Source organism: Pelodiscus sinensis, chromosome 2 (genome assembly GCF_052426305.1).
Source record: "Pelodiscus sinensis isolate ZL-2025 chromosome 2, ASM5242630v1, whole genome shotgun sequence".
In the NCBI taxonomy this organism is placed as follows: domain Eukaryota; kingdom Metazoa; phylum Chordata; order Testudines; family Trionychidae; genus Pelodiscus; species Pelodiscus sinensis.
The window spans coordinates 121,236,943-121,263,639 of record NC_143053.1 but is presented as its reverse complement, the minus strand read 5'-3'; the positions used below and the strand labels follow the sequence as shown (position 1 = coordinate 121,263,639).

The following is a 26,697-nucleotide window of genomic DNA, read 5'->3' as shown; positions in this document are numbered from 1 at the left end:
TCCCTGGCCTGGGCCTGCTGTTCCGCGAGCAGCGCAGGGTCTGGTGGAGCCACTCAGCCCTGCTCCAAGGAGTGGCGAGGGCAGTGCCTGGACATAATGGGCTGGGGACGGCAGCTGGTGCCCGGGCTGTGTGGTGGGGCTTGGGGGCCCTCGGCTTTTTGTGGCACATGGACTTGCCTTCCTGTCCCAAACCAGATACCTGACAGAGGGGCACAAGGAGCCTGCTGGGAGCACTATGTGGAGCAGCAGCTGGTCAGCTCCTGCCCTGTTCTTCACCCCTTGGAACCCAGGCTGGGGGCAAGATCTGGCCTCTGCTCAGCCAGCTCCTGCCTGCAGTCCTGTCCAGTCCAGACGCTGAACTGTGCAGCGGGGTGGCACTGGGCTCCCGGGCCAGGCCTTTGAAGTGCCCACTCCCACCACCTGGTCCTGCCTTGGTGTCTTGTCTGCAGGGAGCAAGTGGCCCACTGGTGCTGGGCTCGCCGGGTGAGTCTGTGCGCTCCCACCTCAGCCCAGTGCCCCCTACTGTGGTGACTGAGGTCAACTGCCCCTCCCGCCCCCCTCCGAGCTATTCCACTGCCACAGAGCCAGGCATCCCCAGCTCTCCTCCCTCCCACCGCCACGCAATCCCTGGATCTCACTGGAGCCGCCGCCACATGCTTTTTCCTCCAGGAACTGGGGCACGTGTGCAGAGCAGCCGTGAGCAGTCCAGGCACGTGGCTCCAAACAAGCCATAACCCTAAGAGCTGCATTTCTTTGAGCAAAGAATCACATGTGGCATGAGAGCGTGTGTTCGCCACCCCCGTTCTAGACAGTATTTCGGTGTTTCCTAAGTGAATTCACAGGGCTGGAGCAAGGATACCCAATGTACACTGACTACCATGGAGATGGAGTGCACTGCAGTGTCAGTCGCACCTAGGAAGACCTGTAATGAGGTTCTAGTCAGAAACTAACTTTCTGCTATTATGGCCTGGAACTGTTTGCAAAGGTTTTTTTTTGGGGGGGGGGGAAGAGGGGGGAGAAGAAGTTACCCTTATCGTGCTGGGTAGATTAAATGTCTGTCACATCCATATACTGCTTCAACAACTACGGAGATAGAAGGACGTGAAAATAAAATTTCACAGTGATTGGCTGGGATACACTAATTTTAATGACATGTTTACATGAGGGTAATACCATCAGCAGTAGAGTTGCCAACTAGGTTTGCCAGGCATCCAGTTTCTGAAGACAGACCTAGGCAGTTCCAGTCAGCATTGCTGAATGAGCTGTTACAAGTCTGGTCAGCTGTGCAGCAGGGCTCAGGCATGGCTTCCCTGGCTCCATGCTGCTCCTGGAAGCAACCAGCATATCCCTGGCTGCCAGGGCTGGAGCAGTCCTCTGCCAATTTCAGGCCACATGCAGGGAGCTGTTCCCAGGGAATCAGTTACCAATACCCAGTAAGCATCACTTGGTAAAGGTGATGCTCATTGAGTAACCAGTTTACCAGTTACCTGTCTACATCCTCCTCTCACATCCAAACTGCCTCCCAGAGCCCCATCTCACATCTCAACCCCTTTCTCCCACTCTCAACCCACTCCTGCATCCCTCATCTCCAGTCATACCCCAGATCTTGTATCCCCAGCTGGATATCACCCCAACTCCCTACTCCAGTGGCCAGTTAAACTTGAATGAGGATGGGGAAGAGCAAGCAATGGAGGGAGAGGGGCTGCAGTGCACGGTAACAGAGCCTCAAAAAAGGGGTGGGCAGTAGCAGGGCTGGGAAGGTTTTGGGGAGTTTGTTTTTGTGCAATTAGAAAGTGGACAACTCTATTGCCAACCCTCCTGGTTTCACTAGGAGTCTCCTGGAATTGGGCTCTTTCCCAGAGGCTACTGAAGCCAAACCAGGAGATTTTAGACCATTAAAATTCAGTGGCACAGTAGGGCTAAGGCTCCACACCACTCCCAGAAGTGGCTGGCATGGCCCTGCAGTCCCTGGAGGGTTCCACACACTGTCCCTGCCCCAAGTGCCACCTCCACAGCTCTCACTGGCCAGGAACTGCAGCCAGTGGGAGCTGTGGGGGCAGTGCCTGCAGACAGGGGCTTGCATGGGTCACTTCCATGAGTGGCATAGGGCTATGGCAGGCAGGAAGCCTGCCTTAACTCCACTGTGCCACCAAACAGGAGTCACCTAAGGTACATACCGCTCATATGGAGCCCATACTCCTCACCTCTCTAATCTTCTCTCCCAGCCCTGACCACCTCCTGTATCCAAACCCCCTCCCAGAACCTGCACCCCTTCTTATGCCCCAACTTCCTGGCCAGGCTCAGCCCAGGGCACCCTCTCACAGTCTGAACCATAGGCCCCAGCACCACTCTCCTGCTCCCGACCCTCTGTCCCAGCCCGGTGAAACTGAATGAGGGTGGAGGAAAGCGAGCAACAAGGGATGGAGTGAGACAGGGACTCGGAGAAGGGATGGGAAGGGATGTGGCTTCAGGAAGTGGGAGCAAGGATGTTTGGTTTGTGAGATTAAACAGTTGGCAATCCCAATTAAAAGGGTCTGCTACATGGTCTTGGCAGAATCCAAGAGGGCCTCAGATACTCAAAGTAGGTGTCACATACAAAATGTCTAAGAGCTTGTGCTGCAACTCTGGAAGCTCCTCTAGAGAAGGATCTGCAATGAGTCTGCAACACATTTCATTAGCTCCTGAAATTGTTTGAAGTCATTGGCCATAGAAGTGGAGGAGGCTAAGAGCCTTAACTGGGTAAGATAAGGAAATACTAGTTAACAGCACAGCCTTCTTATCTGCTCTGGCCTCTTGCTCTTCAAAATTTTCCTCCTATTACTGAGCTAGTGAAGGAGGAAGAGACAGGCTTCAGACAGGCTAGGAGCCCACAAATTGTTGTACTACTAGCTATGAGTCCCAATACAGCCCCTAGTGAGGATTGTAGGGTCTGAGAGATGGCATCCACTGCAGCTCACAGCACTGAGAAGCCTGTGTTTCTCTCACATTAATCATCACTATTCTTGAAGGTGTCACAGAAGGAACCCCTATTTTGGTAGTTATAGGAATCTTGCACAGAAATACAGGAATTTGAAGAAAACGCTTCCATCATCCAAAGGAGAAGCTCTGCCCAGCTTAGAAAGGTAGGGAATCAGGTGCTTCCAGTAAGTGACATGAAACTACATCAATTTAAACTCAGTTCATGTTTTAATAGTTTACAATCCTAATGGTTGAATTTTTATTTACTTTTGTAGACTATAATTCTGCAACATGCTGCTCTACTATGTAAACTGAGGACCTGGGTATGAACGAACACTATTACGAGTCTGGTTCTCTTCTCCCTTAAAGGAGGCACTTTTGTAAAATGTTTAATGGTTAACTTGCACCATGACCTACAATTTTTAGGAACAAAGTGTTATCAGAGACACTTACCTAAGGAAAGGTGCTTGAGAAGTACCATTATCCTCTAATTCATACAGCGCATCTGCCCGCAAACCATCAGCAACAAAAAGCACTAGTCGCTTCGCAGGTGGTGGCAATGGAGTACGCTGAGGAGTCATGCCATGAACCAAAGGAGAAGTGAAGTAAATGTCAAAAATGGAGGCCAAGAACACACAATGCACAAGGAGACCAGCAATTATGAAGATCAGCATATTCATGGTGACAGATGGTTCCTAAAGCAAAGATCAACACTGAAAGGGAAAAAAATATAGGAAATTAGTTTAGTTGGTCAAACAGAAAAGCCTCTTCATAGTTAGAGATGCAACCATTTTTCATTACAAATCGCTACTTCTCTTCTCTCTCAGTGATTCTGGCCTGAAAATTGCTATGTACTCTGAAGACAAAAAAAGTTTCAAAACTGTTTTTGAGTTACAGATCATTAAAACAATCTTAATTTGAAATAGTGCCTTTTCCTCAACAGATAGAGAAGAGTTACTGTCCCAAAGTCAAAACTGCTAGTTACTATTCCTTCATGATTTTCATATAGTTACTAATCTTGGAAATTTGTTCATGGTCTGAAGTTTGAGTTCCAATTATTTATGAAAGTGCCAATCCAAGCCAATTCCCATTCTATTCATTTTGGGCCTTTCCATTTTCTACAGTGACAGTAGGATCAGATGCTACATATGTATATAAGAATATACTGCCCTCTATTGGTTGTTTGTTTGAACATGATGACTTCTGTGAGGGAATTATAGTTTAGAAAAAACAAAAGATCTCTACAACAAATATTTATCAGTCTCTTTAGCAGATTAATTATTGTTAACTGTTACACTTAAACATAATGTTGCAATTACCAGTACAATTGGACTAATAATGCTAATTCATCTTTGAACAAACAACTAATGGTCCTGCACCTTAGACTAACAATGTAGATAGTATCATGAGCTTTCATGGGCACAACCCACTTCTTGAGATAAATGGAGCCAGGAGTCCAGAGGTACAAATAAATAGCAGAAAAAGCGGGGATGAAGAGGGAAAGAAAAGGAAAAACAAACTTGTCCATTAGTGTCCATGCTAAATGAGTGGGCAGTAAATGCCCAATACTTAGCTTTTCATACTTAGCTCAACAGGGTGTGGAATGTAGCAGCCAATCCAGTTTGTCTTCATTCAAACCTTGATTAAAGGGGTCAAGTTTTCAAATGAAGGCAAGTTGTGCAGCTTCTCTCTCTCCAGGTGGTTTTTTAAATTGCTTTGCAAGAGTATAGTCATTTACAGATCCATTAGTGAACACCCAGGCAAATTAAAAATGTTCCCCCAACAGGTTTCTGTGTGTTACTGTTTTGAATATCTGATTTGTGTCCATTAACCCTTTGTCAGACTGTCCAGTTTGGCCATATACATGGCAGAGGGACATTGCTGACACTTGATGGCACAGATCATATTAGTGGATGTGCAGCTGTATGAACCCCTGATGATGGTCCTGTGATAATGATGCTTGTATATATGTGTGAACAGAGTTGGCACTCACAGAGCTGACTGCAGGGGTAGGTTCCTGTATGAATATGTTTGAGGTGTGCTACATGGTTGCTGGAAAGATTTTTTTTTTCCAGGTTAGGGAGCTATCTGTAGGCAAGGACTAACCTATCCCTCAAGGCCTGTGAGAGTGAGGGATCGTTTTCCAGGCTAGTCTGTAAATTGTTAATGATGTGCTAAAGGGGTTTCAGTTGGGGGCTGTATGTGATGACCATAGTGTCTGTTTTGTTTGTTGGGCCTATCCTGAAGAAGCTGATGCCTGAGTAGTCACCTGGCTCTGTCAATCTGTCTTTTCACTTCCATGAATGGGTATTTAAGTTTTAAGAATGCTTGATAGAGATCCTGTGGGTGTTTGTCTCTGTCTGTGTGATTGGAGAAAATCTGGTTCTATCTTAGGGCCTGGCTGTAAACAGTTCATTGGAAAATGTGTCTTTGATGGAAGCTAGAGGCATGTAGATAAATATAACTGTCAGTAGGTTTCCAATATAAGGTAGTGGAAATGTGGCCATCATTTCAATTGTACTGTAGTGTCAAGGACGTGGATCTCTTGTGTGGACTGATCCAGGGTACAGTTGGTGGTGTGCAAGTTGTTGAAATCCCTGTAGAATTCTTAAGATGTTGGCATATTGTAGGGCCATGTGGGTGCCCACAGCTGTACCTAAGGATGTTAAATTGCAGTTAATTTACTAGTCAAGTAGTCAATGGAATTTCCATCAACTACTCAACAGGCACTTTTGCATTCCTCCTTCAAAATGTACAAGAGCTCCAACAGGAAGTCCTGCTGACTCCAGGCTGTACGTGGGTGTGCCAGCTTTGAAATGTACAAGAATCCCCAGCGGGGGTGCTTGCGCATTTCAAAGCAGAAGTGCTCTCGTGGAGTGCTACCACCGGGCTCCATGTTGTGCTGTCGTTTTGAAATGCCACGCAGGCCCAGGGTTAGGTGACCCCTGCCGCTTTGAAACACCGCCTTGGCGTTTCGAAGGGGCAGCACCACACAGCTAAGCGGTGCTTAGGAAGAGAGGAAGGAATCGACTAGTTGACTAACTATCCAATTAGCATTTGCTTACCAGATAGTCAACTAGTCTTTAACATCCTTAGCTGTGCCTGTTGCTCAGGGGAGGGGGCAGCCTGTTGCTGGCAGGGGGAGAGGGGAGAGGTGTGCAGGATGCGAGGCCGCGGGGGGGGGGCAGCGGGCGTGGGGAGGCACTTTTCCTCTGCCCGGCAGCTCTGCGGGATCCCTGTCCCTGTGGCCAGCTGCTGCAGGCAGAAGCCAGTTGGAGCCGGCCGAAGAGGAGGAGAAGGTGGATTCTAGGACCCAGGTGAGCGAGCCCCGGGGACGCTGCTGCACTCCGGGAGCCCGGCATATATAGAGGGGAGGAGGGGCAGAGAGGCTGCTTTTGTCTGTTCGGCAGCCTGTTGCTCAGGGGAGGGGGCAGCCTGTTGCTGGCAGGGGGTGGGGGGGGCAGCGGGTGGGGGGAGGCACTTTTCCTCTGCCCAGCAGCTCTGCGGGACCCCAGTCGGAGCTGGCCCGAGGAGGAGGAGGATCCTAGGACCCCAGGTGAGCGAGCCCCGGGAATGCTGCTGCGCATGTGCGGGAGTTGCCTCACCCCGTTCGTATCTAGGGATCCGACGTAAGTCGGATCCACGTAAGTCGGGGACTGCCTGTACACTAAACTGAAGTGTGGCTGCAACGGGGGGGCTAGCAGCCCAAGAGAGCATCCACCATCTCAAGAGGTATCCATTCTGCTGCCTGTCCTGCAACAACTGCACTTCTTTTTAACATAGTGGCTCTATCAAAGTTATCTAAGGTAAACACACACACACTGAAAATGTTACTTCCAGCTTCAGTGCTAGCGTACCTTAATTGCTCTGCATTGTCAGTATGCTACAAGTTAGATCAATTGTTCTGGGATCAGGAAGGACTTTCTCCCTGTTGTGCCAAATTGACTGAGGTCCAGTGGGTTTTTCGGCCTTGCTCATAGTATCGTGCAGACACAATTAGGTTGCAGCCTGCCATTCATTTGCCTAAGTTATATTGATCAATACCTAATGACTTTAATGGACTTTGATGGACTTTGAATCAAGGCCTGAATGAGGAGACTTGCCTCTCTGGGAACCATTATTAGCCTGTCCCAGACTATTGACATTTTTATGAAATACAATCAAGTGCTCTATCCACCATAGTATATGACTTCATTTAGATACACAAAAGAAAAGATAAACATATTAAAAATAGCCCATGAGCTGGGAAATTCCAGATTAGAAAAAAAAAACCACCTTCCAAAAATGTTTCACATAATTTGTAATCACTTCTAAATGTAAACCCGGCCTTAGAAATATAGGGTTTTTTTGTTTGTTTGTTTCTTTGTTTGTTTTTTTTAAAATGCTGATCTTGGTACTAGAATATTTAAAAGGAAACACCTATGCTTAACTATATGTGTGATATACCAAAACATTTATTTCTGAGTTTGCTACATTTAGGCTCGATCTGGAACCCAGGGTTTAAGACCTTGCAAGGTGGGCACTGTCACAGAGCTATCCAAATACTTGATAGAAATACTTATGAATATGAACATGCATAACTGGAAAATGCTTTATGAAAAATATTCCTTGTAAGGTATAGTCCCTGAACATGACTTTCCCATTTGCATGTCTGTCCCATTTCTGTATCTGAAATTAGGAATGTTGACTACAGAGTTATTAATGTGTTCACGCTAGGGAAAGTCTATTACCAGCCCATCAAGAACAACAGTAAAGCCAGACACAGAACTAATGGCTCATTATCAAGAGACAACTAAGTGGGGGAGACGTTGGGGGAAGGCGGTAATGGAGGCAAGGTAGAGATGTGAACAACTAGTCAACCATCTGATAAGCATTTGTTTATTGGATAGTTGACACTCTAGTCAACTAGTCGCTTCCCCACCCTCTCACCGCCCCCGTTCCCCCACCCCCTGCTGCCTCTATCAGAACAAGGTAGCAAGAGCGAAGAAGGAGGGGGTGCTTAAAAGTGGCAGTGCCATGTAGAGCCCGGGGCCAGACCCTGGACTGGAGGCGGTGCTGTCACTTTGAAACACCATGTGCAGCCCGGGGTCAGCTGGGGTCTCTGCAGCTGACCCTGGGTTCCTTGCAGTGCTCACACTTTGAAACACCACAGGGAGCACAGGGCCAGCATGCAACTGCTTGAGTCCCTCAAGGGACCCATGCTCCCCGCAGCGCTTTCACCTTTGACGTGTAGCAACAGTCCCAGGGCTGTTGCTACACTTCAAAGATGGAGGAGCCCATATCAACTAATCGAATAGTCAATGCAAATTGTATCAATTATGCAGTTAGCTGATTAACCTAAATTTAATATCCCTAAGACAAAGAAAGGCATTGCCTTCCCAAAACTGTCTATACCCTGGCCAGCTGGGACAGCTAAGGTCCCCAGCTCCCACCTCACCCCCATCCCCAATTCAGCCCGAAGCTCCTCTGCTGAGCCAAATGTGCAGTAATGGAGGGGTGGAGAATGGGGGCCAGACAGATTTAATTATTGGTAACCTGAGGGGCAGGGTGACAAATTTAAACCCCATAGTCTTATATGCTTGTCTATACAGAGACACCAGAATGAGAAGACAAGTTAACTAAAGATGGGCAGTTAGTTAGTCAGTTAGCACATTAAAGCACAGACAAACAATCAACAAAACATCAATTTGTGCATAGGGTATTATTTCACTTGACTAATTAAACTCTTCCCACCTCCCAACCCCTAACTTTATAGGATTAAAACTGATGTGTTTAAATACACATAATCAGTGCAGAGGTTACGTTAATCAGATGCTATTGCATCTTCCCTAGTGCTCAGATTCCTCAGTTAAGAGGGAGAGTAACATGTGAATAAGCAATCCGAGCTTACTTAATCTTACGTGGTTTAGTAACTCACCCTTTTCTTTTTGGTTTTAATCCATTCTCTCTCCCTTCCTAATAACCCCCATTCTTATTTAGAACCCAGTAGTTTGGTTTGGGGGAGGGCTCACACATTCCAAAGGAGAAAAGGCACCTTGCAACCTCAAGAGAGGTCTGGTACTCAAGACCACATTTAGAATCCAAACCCTCACCCACCCAACTTCTATCTGTAAGGCATAGACAATGGTGTGATGCAAAGGGTTGGGGTGGACCATCACCCAGTGTCATGTCCACATAACAGCCAGTTGTGGAGTTAGGTAACAACCTATGCCAAGGTGGACTAGATCCAGAAGCCGCCACTGGAAATCTTGCTTCACCCCACCCCAGAAAAGAGCAGAGGAGAAGTCTTTCAGGTAGCCAAACAAAAGAGCTGTTGGAGGAGCCAACTGGGGCCAGAGTCACTAAAGATCCACTGAACAACTATTGGCCACAGGGGCACTTGAGAGAGAGACAGGTGCCACCCCACTGTAAGAACTGAAAGTGAAACATCTTATACCCACCCATACAGAGGACCCCTGCAAGAGGTGGGTGCTGCCCCACTGTAAAAAAACAGTGATTGCAGGCACATATTGGCTAGAAGGGGAGGGAGGGGGCCACTCAGGAGAGGCAGATGCTGTCACCATTGCACAACCCTACTCCTAAGGTCTCTAAAGAAGAAAAAAGGGCTTTTACCAGACAAATGTATTACTTCTCCAGAACAGAGCATGGGAAGACGAGGGAACTTTTTCAGCGTTCTCAGTTGGTTCCACCACTATACCACCTACACTGGCAACTGGGAACGGAAGAGGCCCCTTTCCCTCTAGGAGGGATGTTAAACATTACGTAATAGGGTAAGCATTAAAAATCTTAGCTGTTTACTGCAGAGCCCACAGCAAAGCCTTCCCGAGAGCAGGGCCACCATGCTCCCTGGGAGAAGGCTGCGGCTGCAAAGCCTCCTCCCCATTGGTCAGCCCTTGCCCACCTCTCTTGGGGAGGTAGCTTCACTACCCTGCCACTGCAAAACTGCCACCCTAGGAGAGGGACAGAGTCCAATAAGTGGTGGCAATCATCTTATTTGCATAAATTCTCCTCATTACAGGCAGTTCCATAACTTGCTGACAGGAACATATTCTCTCTTCCCTTTTTTGGCTTGAGCTACAGGCTAACATTTCCTCTGTAAAATGGTCTGCCTGTTACTGAAGGTATGTCCATAGCTTTGTGCTGAATCAGGTTCTTTAAGATTAAGGGTAAAACTAGAAGTACGTAAATGCAGATCTAGTTTCCTCAAAGCCATCAACATTTAAGGTAGTTCTTCAAAATTTTGATCTCAGAATATTAGGGATGCTGTTTTTGACCAATTTAAAAATAGTACAATACAAGTCTTTTGAAAAAATAATGTAATATGTTCTACTTTCTGTTTTCAAATATGAAGTGACATACACCAAACACCAGTAATATGAATGCTATCTTAGTGAAAGGATATTTTTAAAAAGGTAATAAAATGTCAAGACAAAGAGCAGAATACTTTAGTCATCTCTTTTGGAAGGTGCATGCTCTGCTGAGCATTCTATGCCTGTTGTGTAAAATTAAGAGGATCTATTTGAAATGCATTTTCAATAAATATCAATGGCCTTGGTGAGTGTCTTAAGGAGCAAAACAAAATTGGCAAGACTGTTTGCTATTTTTCTGGGATGACAGATACTTTTTCAGCTAAACACAATTACATAATATTTAATTTAGACTGTCAAAGAGTAGCTGTACAATTTGTCCACATACAAAAAAGATCTAATACACCTAGGTAGAAGCAGAGGGAGGGAGTGACACACTATAGTGCAGAGAGGATGGAATTTTACATGGCACTGGGACATTACTTATACGCTTAAGCACTAAATTGGTTCTCAAATCCAGCATGCTGCTTCTTGTGGTAACTTAGACATCAAAATTTCATACTATTCAAAAATGCAATTCATTGACTTAACATTACTGTCAATAGGCATATACTTTACCATGTAACACTGAATGTATATGACTGAAAACTTAGGGTATGTCTACACTACTACCCTAGTTCGAACTAGGGTGGTAATGTAGTCAACCGGTGTTGCAAATGAAGCCCGGGATTTGAATTTCCCGGGCTTCATTTGCATGTTGCCGGGCGCCGCCATTTTTAAATGTCCGCTAGTTCGGACTCCGTGCCCCGCGGCTACACATGGCATGAACTAGGTAGTTCAGACTAGGCTTCCTATTCCAAACTACCGTTACTCCTCGTTCCACCTAGTTCGTGCCGCGTGTAGCTGTGGGGCACGGAGTCCAAACTAGAGGTCATTTAAAAATGGCGGCGCCCGGCAACATGCAAATGAAGCCTGGGAAATTCAAATCCCGGGCTTCATTTGCAACTCCGGTTGACTACATTACCACCCTAGTTCGAACTAGGGTGGTAGTGTAGACATACCCTTACTTACCCACCAACCTCAAATTAACCTTCTCTAGGATCTGTATGCAAAACCTAAATATATTAAATTTGTCATCTTACCACAATTCAGAATTACACTATGAATAGTATTGAGATTGTGATCAAGCCCCTTTTTCTGTCCTTTTCAGAGCCTGATTTTCTTTTTTGAATTGAGGCACATTACACAGCAGTTTATCACACAATGAAACTGCAAATATAGTATTTCCACTTGCTTTTACATTTAAATATGCTCTTGTGACTCAGACCATCTGCTTTAAATTATTTTATGCTCAACATTTTCATTGAGTACTTTGTACATTACAATAACAAATGACAACTGTTTTAAATTGTAAATGTGGTTCAGCAATGCACAGCTAAACCTGAGGCTAAAAGCTCACAGAGAATTGAATATGCTGTTTAATATCACTCTGATCATCAGGATAACCTTGCAACACTAACTCCTATGCAAATCTTCAAGGGATAAATATGATTATCAGACCTCCCACCTTGTAAGTCATGAAATATCAGAGATGTCTTACATCTTGGAAATTCCTGAATTTCTATAACTCACTTATAACGACAACAACCTAGCTTTTCTTCAATTCCTGCTGTCAACACTGAAAAGAGGTTCCTTATGGGACAGGAGCTGCAGATCTCTTACTCATATGGATGAGAATAATGTTAAAGATAGACAATTTTGAGGGTATGAAAATGTATGGGTACTGCCCTTGAGAGGGAAGGATTACATAAAGAGTTGAAGACTACATTATGGCATCCTGATTAAATCAAGCACCTCACTCTTAGGTGATACCCACTTACAACTTGGAAAACATGAATCTATCATATTAGACACTGCCTCAATATGCACACAATTAAGGCTGCTGCGTGGGGTGAGGGATAACTCAGTGGCTTGAGAATTAGCCTGCTAAACCCAGGGTTATGAGTTCAACCCTTGAGGGGGACCATTTGGGGATCTGGGACAAATCTGTCAGGGATGGTACTTGGTCTTGCTGTGAAAGTAAGGGACTGGACTCAATGACCTTTCAAGGTCCCTTCCAACTCTATGAGACAGGTATAGCTCTATATATTAATCCAAAGGGAACTAGCCCAGAGACCCTTATCTACATTCTAGCCTCACAACAGGACAAAGATTCTCCAAAACTGATAAAAGATACAGAGCATTTATAGAATTGCAAAAGCATGGAAGTCACCTAGCCAAAGCAGCTTTGCTGTCTCAAATGGGCCATATCAGACAACCTAGAACACAAAGCCCCTCACATTTTAAATATGTTACTGGGCATTTCAGTCAGGTATTCATAAAGTTGTACCACCCTTAACCAGGACACTCTGTTCCAGCCCCATTCATGGTCCAGCATGACCATGGATATTCCTGGACAACAGAGCTGAGGAATAGGGAGGCCTGGTGATGGGGCAGGAGTGCAGTTAGGGAGACTGGAGACTTAGTCAGGGACACAGTGTTGCGGGGGGAGGAGCGCGGCATGGTGGGAAATTCTAGCCCCAGCAGCTGTGGAGCTCCAACTGCAGCCAGGGAGCTGTGAGCCCAGCAGCAGCTGTGGATCTCTGGCCCCAGCCCGTGGTGAGGCTGCAGAGCCCCAGCCACAGAACCAAGCGGCTGCAGAGCTCTGGCCCTGGCCATGGAACTCCAGCTGTGGAGCCAGTCTGCCCTAGTCTAGTGGCAGTGGAGCAGCACAAGGCACGAGGCGAGAGACCTCCCCTGGTCCAGCAAATCCCCTCATTCTGAACTAGTTAGGTCACAAAGATGCTGGACAAGGGAGGTCCAACCTATACTATTCCAGATATCTCATCCAGCCCTTCTACTCACAAGTACAGGTTGACTTTCAGGGTACGTTTACATTGCAATGCTATTTCAGAATATGAGAGTATCCTGAAATAGCTATCCCGCGTCTTCACAGCATGCCATTATTTTGGGCTCGCTATTCCGATGTCCCTGAAAGCCTCATTCTACGAGGAGAAAGGAACATTTCGGAATAGTGCTTTATTTCAAAATTTGGTACTGTGAAGACAAACAAATGACAAAATAAGCTATTTTGAAATAGCATCGAAATAAGATACACAATTTGTGTAGCTCAAATTGCATATTTTATTTTGAATTATGGTGAAGTGTAAATGCACCCTCCCAAGCCCAGGACTCTAGCCCAATGTCTGTGGTCTGGCAGAGCCATGGATGTTGCTGAACCAAAGAGCCCCAGAGGCTGGGAATGGGAACCAGCCAGCCAGCAGTCCTGCAGGAGCTGGGGAGCCTCAGTTTGGCCAGCAGCAGTGGGCCGGATGACAGCCTGGGACAGTGGTGATGGGGGAATGGCAACATGGGGCCAGGAGGCAGCTAGGGAGACACAGGGAACCACCAGTGCCCACGGCGCTAGCAGGGATCAGGTGATCTAAGGTAGGGTGGGAACACCGACTGAGCCAGCATTAGTGGGAACAGTGGCAAGGCAGGGTTCCCCAGCCTTAGGAGCCCCAGAGGCAAGAGACAAGCCTCTACGTGGGGCAGAGACAAACAGGGAAGCATTTACCTCCCCAGGTTCAGCAAACTCCCTGGTTTGGGACTGGTAAGGTCCCACGGGTGTCGGACCAGTGGGGTCCAACCTGCACGGCAATCAATAAGATAGCAGGAAGTACGTAAGTGATGCAGCCTGATTTTTTTAATCCCTTTGTTCAGTGCAGTGCAGCATGTGGTAGTTCCTAGACATGCAGAAACAAAGCAGCTGGAAAAGGGGCAATCCCACTCTCAGAGTGAAAGAATTCAAGTGGCATAGCTCCTTTCTTACAGGCCAGAGTGGGTTGGGAGAGAAGCCAAAATATTCTTGTGAGTGGCACAGTGAATGCAGAACATGAAAGGGGCAGAATGGAAACAGAGTGACCTCAAGTGGCAACCAAGAATATCGTGAACTCACATCAGATCCATCTTGTAATATAAGTCACATTTTGTGACTACACATCCCATCTTGCAATCATTAAAGAACTAAATGTAGGAAAGAAAGTTACTATATACGTACAAGAGCACTGGTTAAAATTAGGCTGCAATATTGTGCTTACGCAGGGGAATAAGAAAGTTCTTAATAGATAGCAGATTAAAACAAACACAAGGAAGCACTTCACACAACACACAGTCAACCTGTGGAACTCCTTGCCAGAGGATGCTGTGGAGTCAAAGATCTACAAAAGGGTTAAAAAAAGAACCAGATAAACCCATGGAGTATAGATCAATCAAAAGCTATTAGCCAGGATGTGCAGGAATGGTGTCTCTATCCTGTCAGGAGCTGAGCCTGGGTGACTAGGGATGGATCATTTGATGGTTAACTATCCTGTTCATTCCCTTTGGGGCATGATGCATTGGCCACTGTCAGTAGACAGGATACTGGTTGAGATGGACCTTTGGTCTGACCGAGTATGGCCTTTCTTATGGGCCATTGGTTAATATGCACAGTTACACAAGTCCTACTCTCATACTGCTGCCTTTGCATCAGCAGCACAAAGCAGGGGGAGGGATGGAGTCAGTGTGCGCAGGGAGCTGGCTTTCAAGATGGTTCCCCATATGTACTGGCTCCCACAGAGCCACCGCCCTCCCCACCCCTACCCACATACACTGCAAGCACTGGCCTTGGATATAGGAATTTCTATCAGTTACACGTTTACATGAATAAATGCATTTTAATATCCCTAGTTAAAATGTGTTCTACAGGAGCTAATATGCAAGAAAGCAAAGCTTTAAAACACAGCTTAAATACAAATCTACATGTCTAATTTTAACCTCATCTTCTTATTAATATACATTTTGCTTATTAATTAAGATGAATATTTAAATAAGTGATTTCTTCCTATCTAATAACTCTTGAACTGAAATTATAATGCTACTATTACAATATCAGTCGTCTTCAAACAACAAGAAAAGCGTGAGAGAGAACAATCATTAATTTGCTAAAAACTTCAGAAATAGAAAGGGTAATACAAAAAATAGCAATTAACTAAAACTGCTGTTTGGTGTCAGAATTGCTCTAAATTTAATTCTTCTAGTTAGGCAGAAAAAAAGTAAACATTAAAAACAGTATTTATAAAAGGTATACCTTTCTTTTTTATAAAAATAAATAGGGTCAGTCCAAATTGCATAGGAGGGGAAGGAAGGGAAGACGACATAAGAACACCCTCATGACTAACAGAATACATTAACATCGTTAATGGTCTAACTTTTAACCACTTAGCTGTACTTTTTACAGGGCAGCTCTTTTTTTCATTATTTCCACAGATAGTGAAAACTGATTTTTCGCTGCATGGACTTTCTAAAGATACTGCAGCTTAATAATATCTTCATCTGTGTATTATGGAAAAGTAATCTGGACCAGCTCTAAAGCCTGCTAATGATAAGCTTCACAACATTAACACTCAGGCCATCTTATTTCACAGATGGCAAATGAGGAGGAACATAAGTCACCATGTCAGAAATGACTGCAATATTGAGCAAAAATAAAGATTTATTCTAATGTGAAGAAACTTTCAGACTAAAACAGTTTTTTAGGTTTTATGGTTCATGAACAGCTTAAAAAAAATGTTAGAATCAGCATTTATAAAAAGTGCATTCAGCAGTTATTACTACTCTCCAAAGAGACAAAAGGAAGGCCATTTCTTTGCATCAAAACATTTTAAGAAACTTTAAGCATTGTCCTTGATTCAGAATGAGATTAATGTTCTTCTGCCACATGGAATTTTAACCCTGTATTGGATCTAGTGTAAACCATCCTTTCAGGGTTTTTGTTTGTTTCCTTGTACTCTGCAACCTTTTGTTCTGGAGTTCTTGGTAACATTTATTTTCTGTGGTGATGTTTTCAATTTGAGCCTTTTTCTATTCATATTTTATGGTGTCTTCCAAACAAGATTGTGCTGAAGACATAAGTTTCCCTTTGAATCAGTCTCGAGTTCTGTCTCTTGTCCAAATATTTTGATACACTTATCATATTTGTAGAGCACAAAAACCACTAGGTACATGCATAGGCTCCAGAAATGTGTAGAAGATGGACTAATTTAAAAGGGTAGCACAGCTCTCAAACATACCACATATTCTTAGTTTAGGTCTTACATCAGTGATGGGCAGTCTGTGGCCCATCAGTGTTCTATGTGTGAGCTACAAAACATTTTGTTTACTGTTGCCCACACCAGAGGATTGTCAGTCCACTGGCTTCCATCTGCATAGTTTCTCCCACCAGTATTGCTAAAATGACATGCACATAAAGCAAGGGCACATGAAATGAGATGAACTGTCATTGCACAATTCTAGGTATGCAAGCACAATTAGCAAAACTACCGTCTTGGTTACAACAATCTTGCAGCCCACTGAGATGAAGGAGGTCCATGCATGCAGCCCTCTTCCTAGCCTAGGTTGCTTATCACTGTCCTATAGTATCTTACAAAGCCAAAAGGAATGAATCACAGTTTGTTTAAAGCTTACTATCAGGACAGTGGCTCACATTCAAAGAGACCAGAGTCAGTCCTAGGACCTTGGAGAGCAACAAACTGTCATTCACGAGCACATGTTCATGAAAGGACAATTATACAAATTCAATTCAGTTGGCACAATATTCAAAAAAAGGTGCTATAGCACTGTGACCCACCATACCTCCATGAAGCAAACTCAGCCCATTAGAAGAAGACATTCGTATTACTTTACAGGCAAACTAGAGATGTTAAATATCAGTTAACTGAATAGTAAATTAACCTCATGAATTCTTATCTGTTACTTGACTATTCTATAGTCCCCAGGGGTGGGGCTGGCAGCCAGTGCTCTCCAGCCCCACTCCTGAGCAATCCCCTGCTACTCCATGCTGATGCCTCTGTGGGGTGCCACAGGCAGCAGCGTGGGTTGCCAGACAGGAGGCCATCTGTGAAGGGAGCCAGTTAAAAAACCAGCTCCCCTCCCAAATCAGCTGCCTGGTAGAGAGGCAGCATCAAAAAGTGGCAGCAGCCCCTACCCGGGGGGTGAGAGGGCTGAGCTCCCAGGCCCAGCACGAGCAGAAACTGAGCTTGGCTGCCTCCTAATTCACTTTAAATGCAGAGCTGCAGCGGAGGTAGGTCCCGGACCCGGTGCAAGTCAGACCTGAGCCAGGTTGCTGGCCAGCCTGCTAAAAAATTTACTGGGAGTGGGAAGAGCATGTAGTTTTTAGCACTAGACAATAAGCAAAACTTATAGATTGGTCCACTACAGTATTACAACCCTAAACCAGACCTGACCTTTGAGTTTTTGGATAGACAGATGAAGCAATATTTGAGCATTTCATTGATAAATAGGATAATCTCCTACCCTCATAATTAAACATATGGCTAGCATTATTAGATTATGGAGAAATTTGATTATTCAGTTATTTGTAACATTCTCTATATTTAAGTAACTTCTCTGGTAGAGAAGCAGTACCCAGTTGTTCATGCTGAGGTTTGCTCATCATTGTCAACATTTAAGTGTTTCAAGGAAAATCCTCCAAAAGATTCAGGAGCTAGAGGACTTGCTACTGCAGGGTTGCAACACAGCCCAGTGATTTTGGGGACATATGTAAAAGCATTTCACAAACCCCACTGAAAGGTAGTTATTACTCGCATTTTACATGGAGTAAACATCATCAAAAAACACTGCAACTTGGCTAGGGCTATAGAAGTAGTTAGTGTTCAAGCCAGGATTATAATGTCAGAGTTGCTTGCATAAATTAAAAACTCAGTCTCTTACTTAATCCTCTAGATTAGAGCACCTCTCATTAAATTGTACTCCTTTCTGCCAGACCAACTGCCAGCTGTCTAAGTTGGGATCTTGTGGTGGCCTAGTACAGCAGCCTGTGCACCACCACTCTCATGTCAGTGCTGCACATAGGCTAGATTGTAGAACTGCTTGGCCTGTAGGTGGCCCTTAGGCCATGAGTTTGAGACCCCCTAGTTTACAGTTTGAAGAATTTTTCTGGAATAATAAAGCATGTTTTACCTGCTGCGTTTTAAGGTTGCCAACTTTTTGACCAAACAAAACCTCCCTTGACCCATCCCTTCTCTGAAGCTCAAGGCCACTCACTCCACCCACCCCCTTCCTCAGATCACTCACTCTCGTGGACCCTCATTCACTTGCTCGCTCACTTTTACCAGGCTGGGAGGGTCCCTTTATGACAATGTGTTCAGTTGAAAACTGGACACCTAGCAACCACAGTTACATAGCAACTGTAGTTAAGCACAGTCAACTAGTGTAACTCCTTTCCAGAGCATGTGGTGAATGCTAGAACTTCAATAAGATTCAAAAAAGAGCTAGATAGATTCATGGAGGTTAGGTCTATCAATGGCTATTAGCCAGGATGTGTAGGAATGGTATCCCTAGCCTCTGTTTCTCTGGAGCAGTGGTGCCCAACCTTTTGGGGCTGCCGGGCGCCCGGGGACGGGGCTGCACATGCTCCGCGTGCCTGGGGGTGGCACCGCGCATGTGCCAGGTGCCCAGGGTGTAGGAACGGCTCGGCCAGCCCTGGTCACTAGGCGGGTGCACATAAATGCCCCGCCGGGCGCCATGGCACCTGCGAGCACCACATTGGGGACCACTGTTCTAGAGGCAGGTGATGGGGAGGAATTACATAAGGATTACCTGTTGTGATGCCCTCTGGGGACCTGGTATTGGCCACTTTCAGCATACAGAATACTGGGCTGGATAGGCCTTTGGTCTAACCCAGTATGGCCATTCTTATCTACAGGGCTCGCCAAACCGCGCTATCCGATGAGCTGCACATGCGCAGATCGTTCTGCACATGTGTAGATCGCCTGAACCCAGTTCTTCCAGGTTGCAATCTACTCACCACAGGTGAGTAGACTGCATTATCTGTGAGCCCTGCTTATCTATTTAAAATATGATCCTAGTCTAAGAAGTGACTACATAAAAATGATTCTTACTGATCTGTATAAAGATCTAGACGTTGAGTCAAGAGAGCACAACTAATTATACTTCATTTCTGTCAGAACAGCTATAGGAGGGTGGCCTCCACTACTAATTGTGCATCAACGTAAGTGTTTATTAAATTCCCATCAATTATACTGTAGTCAATGCAACTGCGCAGACATTTGGGGCTGTAGAAATCTTTCTGCTGTGATGTGTAAAATAGAAAGTACCTAGGTAGACTCTCCATCCCAATACTGAGTTTGTAAGAAGGGAAATGGGAGGGGTGATGGGGAGAGGTAGAAGGGGAAGAAAACCAGCTTTGGTGAGCACAGGGCATTTCAGCTTGAAGTCCTGGGGGCGGAGGGCGGAAGCAAGGTGTAAGTACACTGCAACCATTTAGCTGCAACTGCCACTTGGTTTCCACCTTTCAAGTAGTTCAGGGAGAAAAACGCCACCTGCTGAGGACAGTTACTGAATGCAGGACGGACATCTGCGGTGCTGAGCCCGGCAGAGCAGAGAGAAAGGCGAGCGAGGCAGCCTCTGTAATGGGACCACCCGGCTGGCGAAAGAGACGCTGCCCAGCGGCACAGGGCTCCCGAGCCGCTCGAGCGCGCCAACAGCGCCTGGTCCAATACAAACATGGGGCCGGATCCCCCCGCCCCCGGGTCACGGCTGCGGCAGGCGGGCCTGGCTCCCAGCCCCGGGCGCCCTGCGGGGCTCGGCACAGCGGCCCGGGCCAGCTCCCTGGCTGCCCCAGCAGGACCGACACGCCCCCGGGCGCGCGCTGGGGGTGAGCCCGAGCCCAGGCACGCCACGAGGCGGGGCGCTACCGGGCAGGCGTCGCAGCCCACGCGCACCACCAGAGCAGAGACACCAACTGCGCAGGCGCCGCCCCCGCGGCTACTTACTAGCTAAGGGGCCGTCGGCGCCGGCACCTACGTTCGCCCCACGCTGCCGTTCCGGGTCATGGACCGTCTCGCGAGAACAGCCGCTATCTCTCGCTCGCTCCAGTCCTTACTTCCGCTCCCGGCTGTCACCACCCACCCACTTCTGCCTCCAGGCCACGCCCCTTCCACTGACCGTCACGTGCTTCCACAAGCCCCACTCATTCCCCCGCTACGGGCTCCTTTAAAATAAACTCCGCCCACCGCCCCAGTACTTCCTCCTGGGCGCAGCTTCCCCTGTGGCTCTCTCGTCTTATAGACTCCGCCCCTTTAACCCATAACCTCTCCCTCCCAGGCTCCTCCCTCTGCCCTGCGCGTTCCCCCGCCCCCTTTTCCCATCGCGGGGGGGATTCAGGTGCATTTGACAGGGAAAGGGGGTGGAGTCTCGCATTCCGGCCTCAGCCGTTGCTCGCTGTTGGAGGGGGACGTCTCGCGAGAGTTGGACCCGGAAGCCGGCAGCGGAGGGGAAGGAGGGAGGAAGAGAGTGGCGGCTGCCCACCTTGCTAGTGGGGGCGGCGGCGGCGCCTGGGGCCGGGCCGGCGGCGCAGGGCTGGGGAGGCTGCGCGGCGGCAGGAGCCGGGAGGTGTCGCTGGGCCGGCGGGCGGGGGCGCTGCGCGGCCCGTGCGGCGCTGTAAGATGGCGGCGGCGGCGGGCGGGGGCAGCAGCGTGAACCCGTTCCTCAGCGACTCGGAGGAGGATGAGCCGGAGGAGCCGAGAGTTGGCGGCGGCAGCAGCGACCCCGGCCCGGGGGCTCCGCTCTCCCCGCAGCAGCAGGAGGAGGCGGCGGCGATGGGGGGTCCCGGGGCGCTGCCGGGTTTGCGGGCGGCGACCCCGGGGGAGGCCGGCTGGGCTGGGCCCGGGGATCCTCCCCGAGTGTCCGTGGACGCGCTGGCGGCGCAGCTGCTCCGGGACCAGTTCCTGCTGACGGCGCTGGAGCTGCACACGGAGCTGCTGGAGAGCGGCCGCGAGCTGCCCCGCCTGCGCGACTATTTTTCCAACCCGGGCAACTTCGAGCGGCAGAGCGGCACCCCGCCCGCAGGGGGAGCCCCGGGTCTCTGGCCAGTTGCTGGCGCGGCGCCGGGGGGAGCAGCAGCCGGCGGCAAGGAGCCCGTCCCCGGGCAGCTAAGTAAGTGCCTCTCGCTTATCACAAGGAAGAAGGGGAATGTGCCCTGCTAGGGTCTCTGCATGGCGAGTCTTCGTGGTGGAAGGAGTCCGAAGCTGGCCTGGAGCGAGAGGTGTCTGGTGGCCGAACCTCAGTGCGTCCTGCTGAGTTGGGGTGCTTGGAGTAGGCGGCCTGAGCGTATTGAGGAGCTGGTGTAGCCGTGGGTATGAGGGGTGGGTGTTGTACAGCAGATACAGAGCGAGAGAGATGGAGCATGAGACGGGGAGGGAGAAAGGGCTGAAGTAATGGGGATCATGGGGGATGCTAGTGATGTGCCTGTGGTAAAGGTTTGCTGTTGTTTTCTAGTGTCATGTCATTAGGACTCGTTGAAAATCTTTAGCAAATATTTGCTTAGAAGTTATCTTATGCAGAGCTGTGTGCGATTTAATTTTAATGCAGTCCTTGAACTATTCAGAGGGGTAATGGAGTTAGTCTATAACTAGAAAAACTCAAGAAACAACTAATAGTCTTTCAGCACCATAGAGACTAACAAAACATGTAGCTAATATCATGAGCTTTTATGGGCACAGCCCACTTCTTCAGATAAATGGAGTTATTAAAGGTCCAGTTATTAAATAAATGGGGGGGGGGGAGAAGGAAAAACATTAAAAAGGGGACAAAATGGCTCATTGTACCGTCTAAGTGGTTTGTTAGTCTCTAAGGTGCTGTAAGACTATTTGTTGTGTGTTAAGTCTTTCTTGTGTAGTGAGGGAGGCATTTCTACTTTATTTTTGACCCATTTGTTTGATTTTTTTTTTTTCCCCTTATCTGACTCACCAGTCATCACATGTTTATAGTTCCACTGGGAGTGAGCTTTCTTGGGGTGGAAATAGGAAGAAATATATTTCAGCTTACGACTGATGTGCCTAAAATCTATAATTTATAACATAATCTGTCAAAGTTGATTATGGTTATCAGGATCAATTCATTGACATTATTAGGGTATTCAGAATATGTTGTTTTAAGTTTCACGGGTATTAGCATTTTGAACCAGAGAGTATGATGCTAGCATGTTTAGAGAGCACTAATGTCCTGTCACGTCTTCAAAATGTTTTGGCAGAAAATGTGTGTCAGTGTTGGGTAGAGTTGGTTTTTTGGGAAGCTATCATAGATCTTCCTGTTTTTTAAGAGTCACTGACTGCGCTTAGTTATGGATGAACAGATAATTTCTCATTGAAATCAAAGTCATGTTCATATTATTTACATAAAATACTTGCCTGTTTTTCATTGAAACTCTAATGGCAAAGACATGGAGTGTAAAACAGAAATCTTGAGTTAGCTACAAGATTACATGAATTTTATAAGAAGAATTGGTTTAGTCTCGATTCCTTGCCTTTTTAATATATGGGTTATTGACATTTTTATATTAAATTGAAAGAATGAAAGTGTTTGTGGTTTATAGAAACTTGGATGGTATATACATATTCTACACAATATACAACATATCTACTTTGTGTGTAAGATGCTTCCCAAATAAAAGGGCACCTTCATGACCCATCTTCATAAATAACATAATAGGCACAAAGCCATGTTACAGATTTAAATTTTGGAAATGGTTTGAGATTTCATTTAATACCTTCAGCCATGCACAAATTAAATTTGTGAGCTTGTAGCAGGGATGTGGTGCTTACTAGGTAACAGTTAGCCAGTACCTGAGATCAGCCCCTTGCCCTTGGGCAGAGGGCTGTTTCAGCATGGCCAGGCCGCAGCACAGGGCTGCTGACTCCTAGTCTGTGTCTGCCAGTAGTCTCCCTGCCGTGGGCCCCCTCCCTTAATCGGTTAACAGGTTAAATACAACATTAACCAATTAATTGATATTTTACATCCCTAGCTTGTACTACTATTTATCATAAGAAGTAGACTAATAGATGGTGTCTATCTAAAAGTATATCATTGCATCTTTGTATTATCACTTTTAATATTTTGAAATAGGGTATTATAATTTGTTTTCAAACAATAAAGGTTGAACCTCTCTAGTCCGACACCCTCGGGACCTGACCAGTACCACACCAGAGAATTTGTTGAATCACAGGAGGTTGAGATTGTCTGGCAGCATTGCCAATATTTCCAGTGGTTATTGGGCTCTTAGAGGACACTTAAGGATATATTAGAGCTAAATAACACCACAGAACACTGAGAATTAGGGCTTGTGGCTGTAAATAAACTTTATGAGACTGCAGGAAACTTGGCCCATACCCATAAGTGGACATCTGGCTAACTAAAATCATGCTAGACAACAGATGTTGCAAAATAGTACATAATACTCCTTCACTCTGTCAAGCTGCAGATGCAACGAGAGTACATTAGGAATGGTAAAATTAAATCACGCACACAAACACAATAGCACTTACATTTTATTAAACTAAATATTAAATGCTACTTTGCAATTGCAGCAGGCTCCTGATTTTCTGGCTGATGACTGTCTTTAAACTTTCTTTTTCATTTTCTGGTTTTATTAACTCTGACAAGTCCTCAGAATGCTAACTGTACTTATTAGCATTGGTAAAACTGACTTATTTCTGAGATGCCCATGCAAGGCAGCAGCAGCAGCATTCTTAGAAGTTAGGCATCTACCTTTATATCTGGGGTCAAGAATGCTCACAAGAAAATAAGGCAGAGTTAGTGTTTGGTACATTCTCTTTTTTTATTGCCTTCAACTTAAATTTAACTTTCTGGCGAGGTATTTTTCTTCAAAGTCTTTTGAAGCACTTTCCGAATTTCAACAGCAGCAGCAATTTCTCTGAAGTTTGTGTAGGCTATGGATAATAGGTTTCAGTGCATTGAGCATATCTTCTACAACACTCTTTAATCCAATTTCAGATACAGGCAGTCCCCGGGTTACGTACAAGATAGGGACTGTAGGTTTGTTCTTAAGTTGAATCTGTATGTAAGTCGGAACTGGCGTCCAGATTCAGCCGCTGCTGAAACTGATCAGTTTCAACAGCGGCTGAATCTGGACGCCAGTTCTGACTTACATACAGATTCAACTTAAGAACCCCTGGCATCCCCAAGTCAGCTGCTGCTGAAACTGATCAGCGGCTGATTCCAGGAAGCCCGGGGCAGGAGCTTCCTGTAGTCAGCCACTGGTCAGTTTCAGCAGCGGCTGACTTGGGGCACCTGGGGCAGAGCAGCTGGGGTGCTGCTGGGTTGGTCCAGTAGCGCCGCCGCTCCTCAGTGCTACTGGACCAACCCAACAGCACCCAAGCTGCTCTGCCCCAGGCATCCTGATTCGGCCGCTGCAGAAACTGACCAGCAGTGGCTGAATCAGGGCGCCTGGGGCAAAGCAGCCCAGAGCGGCGCTACGGGACCAACCGGCAGCGCCCCAGCTGCTGTACCACAGGCGTCCGGAGCAAAGCCGCGGAGCACGGGGGCAGCGGGACAGCCCAGACGCGCCGTGGCTGTCCTGCTGCCCTCGGGCTCCGTGGCTTTGCTCTGCTTTGCTCCACGTCCCCCTGGTCTGTAGACCAAGGGGACAGGGAGCAAAGCAGCGGAACACGCGGGCAGCAGACAGCCCAGACGCGTCTGGGCTGTCCGCTGCCCGCGTGCTCCGCGGCTTTGCTCTGCTTTGCCCCCTGTCCCTCTGGTCTGCAGACCAGGGGGACGGGGAGCAAAGCCGCAGAGCACGCGGGCAGCGGACAGCCCTGTCCGCTGCCCGCGTGTTCCGCCGCTTTGCTTCCTCTCCCTGGTCTGCTGGAGACCAGGGAGAGGGAGGGCCCCGTTCATAACTGCGGATCCGACATAAGTCGGATCCGCGTAACTCGGGGACTGCCTGTACTTTGGATGAGATGCTTTCATCCATTTAATCAGTTTCCTTCACAAAGTTTTATGAAAATAGGCCAGTTCTTAATACATTGTTTTGAACAATCAGCCACAGAATTCCATTGAATGTTTTGAGTGAAAATCAGTTTGAGTTCTTCTGCTCTCTTCAGTGAAGCTGAAGCAAAACGGTTGTTTTGGAAGTGTTTTGTGACTTCATTGTTTTCTTTTATTCCTGAAGAAGTTGTACAGGCAGTCCCCGGGTTACGTACAAGATAGGGACTGTAGGTTTGTTCTTAAGTTGAATTTGTATGTAAGTTGGAACTGGTACATATTGTAGGGGAAACTCTAGCCAAACAGTTCTCCAGAGCTCAGTTTTATTCTCCCACACCTCACTTCCCTCAGTCCTTTATTCTCAAGCTGAGGTGTCTGCTGGGAAAAGCCGCTCCACGTCTCCCTGGTCTGCTGGGGAGGAGGCGCTAGCTTCGCGTCTCCCTAGTCTGCTGGGAGGAAGCAGCTAGTGCGGGGTTGCCTCACCCCGTTTGTAAGTAGGGATCTGATGTAAGTCGGATCCATATAACCTGGGGACTGCCTGTACTTAAGTCTTTGGCCTGTGGTTTGTGACCATGATGTTCCAAAATAAGGGACTTGTATTATGAAACATAAAATAAGAAAATGACACTCAGTGGCAATTTGAAAATTTAGATTTTCTTACTGGATCTTTCTGTACTGTATACTTCAGTGATAGATTATAAACCTAGTTAACTAAACAAGCCATGAGAATTAGCTAAGTAAACTTTTTTTCTGTCAACAGCCAACATAGCACACACCTTGAGAATTTACTTGTTAAATCAGGCTTGTACTAAAAGGCATAGGGTATTGATGCTAAAATGTGTGTAATTAAGTAACTGCTGAAAATTTCAGTGGTTTCATGGTTACACACAGCACAGCCAGCAGTTCCCCTGGAGCCAATACGGTCAGGGAACCTGCATTTAATTGTGAACATCACCAATGAGCCCAAGCTCATCGTTTACACGGTTACAGTTCCACATCTCTAATAGAGTCTTGAAGAACGATGAATTGCAAAGTGAATAATTTAAGTTACTAACTGGTTGGTCCACATTGTTGTTCAGACATATATACATCTTCATCTATATAATTTTCTCACAATAAGCTGTTTACGTTATGATATTCCATTTTTGCAAATAGGCTCTGAATCATCTCACACTGCTTAAACTAGATACATTTTCCTTTTGTACCCAAGGAACAAATATCTTCAAAATATTCTTATATAGAGTGTGTCATATGCCAAAAAGCCAAGATAACTTTTCTATGACAAAAGTTTGATGGAATTTAGGAAGCATTGTGTGCTGACTTGCGTTCTCTCTTTTTTTCCAGTCCACTCCTCCATTCCTTTCTATGCTGTCTCTTTTTGTTTCAGAAAATGAAAAACTATGTAGCACTGTAGAGACTAACAAGATGGTTTAATAGGTGAGGAGCTTTCGTGGGTATATTTTGTCTTTTGGACCATATTTTAACTCCTCTGCCGTGCTTGGCCCAGGCCCACCACTACAACAGTCCTATC

At 46.6% G+C, this 26,697-nt stretch overlaps 2 protein-coding genes and 1 long non-coding RNA gene across 14 annotated transcripts in view; 2 read left to right on the top strand and 1 right to left on the bottom strand.

Annotated features, from left to right (window-relative positions):
* The window catches only part of PIGN (phosphatidylinositol glycan anchor biosynthesis class N), a 160,175-nt gene extending 139,744 nt beyond the window's left edge, over window positions 1-20,431 (bottom strand). The window contains exons 1-2 of one of the 5 annotated variants that reach the window (XM_075921393.2): window positions 20,159-20,431; window positions 3,412-3,671 (exon numbers count right to left, since the gene is read on the bottom strand). In XM_075921393.2, the coding sequence (XP_075777508.2) occupies window positions 3,412-3,638 (227 nt within the window). In that variant the 5' untranslated portion in view covers window positions 3,639-3,671; window positions 20,159-20,431. The remainder of the gene's footprint in view (window positions 1-3,411; window positions 3,672-20,158) is intronic. The other 4 variants (XM_075921390.2, XM_075921392.2, XM_075921388.2 and 1 more) reach the window with 4 other exon arrangements.
* LOC142827197 (uncharacterized) lies at window positions 19,036-19,825 on the top strand. Of its 2 annotated transcripts, none has more exons than XR_012901718.2 (3): window positions 19,036-19,175; window positions 19,336-19,374; window positions 19,686-19,825. It is a non-coding gene; the product is annotated as an uncharacterized LOC142827197 (long non-coding RNA). The 2 variants fall into 2 exon arrangements; XR_012901717.2 differs by having other exon boundaries at window positions 19,683-19,817.
* Window positions 20,432-20,576: 145 nt separating the features above from the next.
* The window catches only part of RELCH (RAB11 binding and LisH domain, coiled-coil and HEAT repeat containing), a 123,905-nt gene continuing 117,784 nt past the window's right edge, over window positions 20,577-26,697 (top strand). For 3 of the 7 annotated variants that reach the window (XM_075921384.2, XM_075921383.2, XM_075921387.2), the window contains exon 1: window positions 20,579-21,320. In XM_075921384.2, coding sequence (XP_075777499.1) covers window positions 20,831-21,320 — 490 coding nt within the window. In that variant the 5' untranslated portion in view covers window positions 20,579-20,830. Of the gene's footprint in view, window positions 21,321-26,697 lie in introns of all 7 variants that reach the window. The other 4 variants (XM_075921386.2, XM_075921382.2, XR_012901714.2 and 1 more) reach the window with 3 other exon arrangements.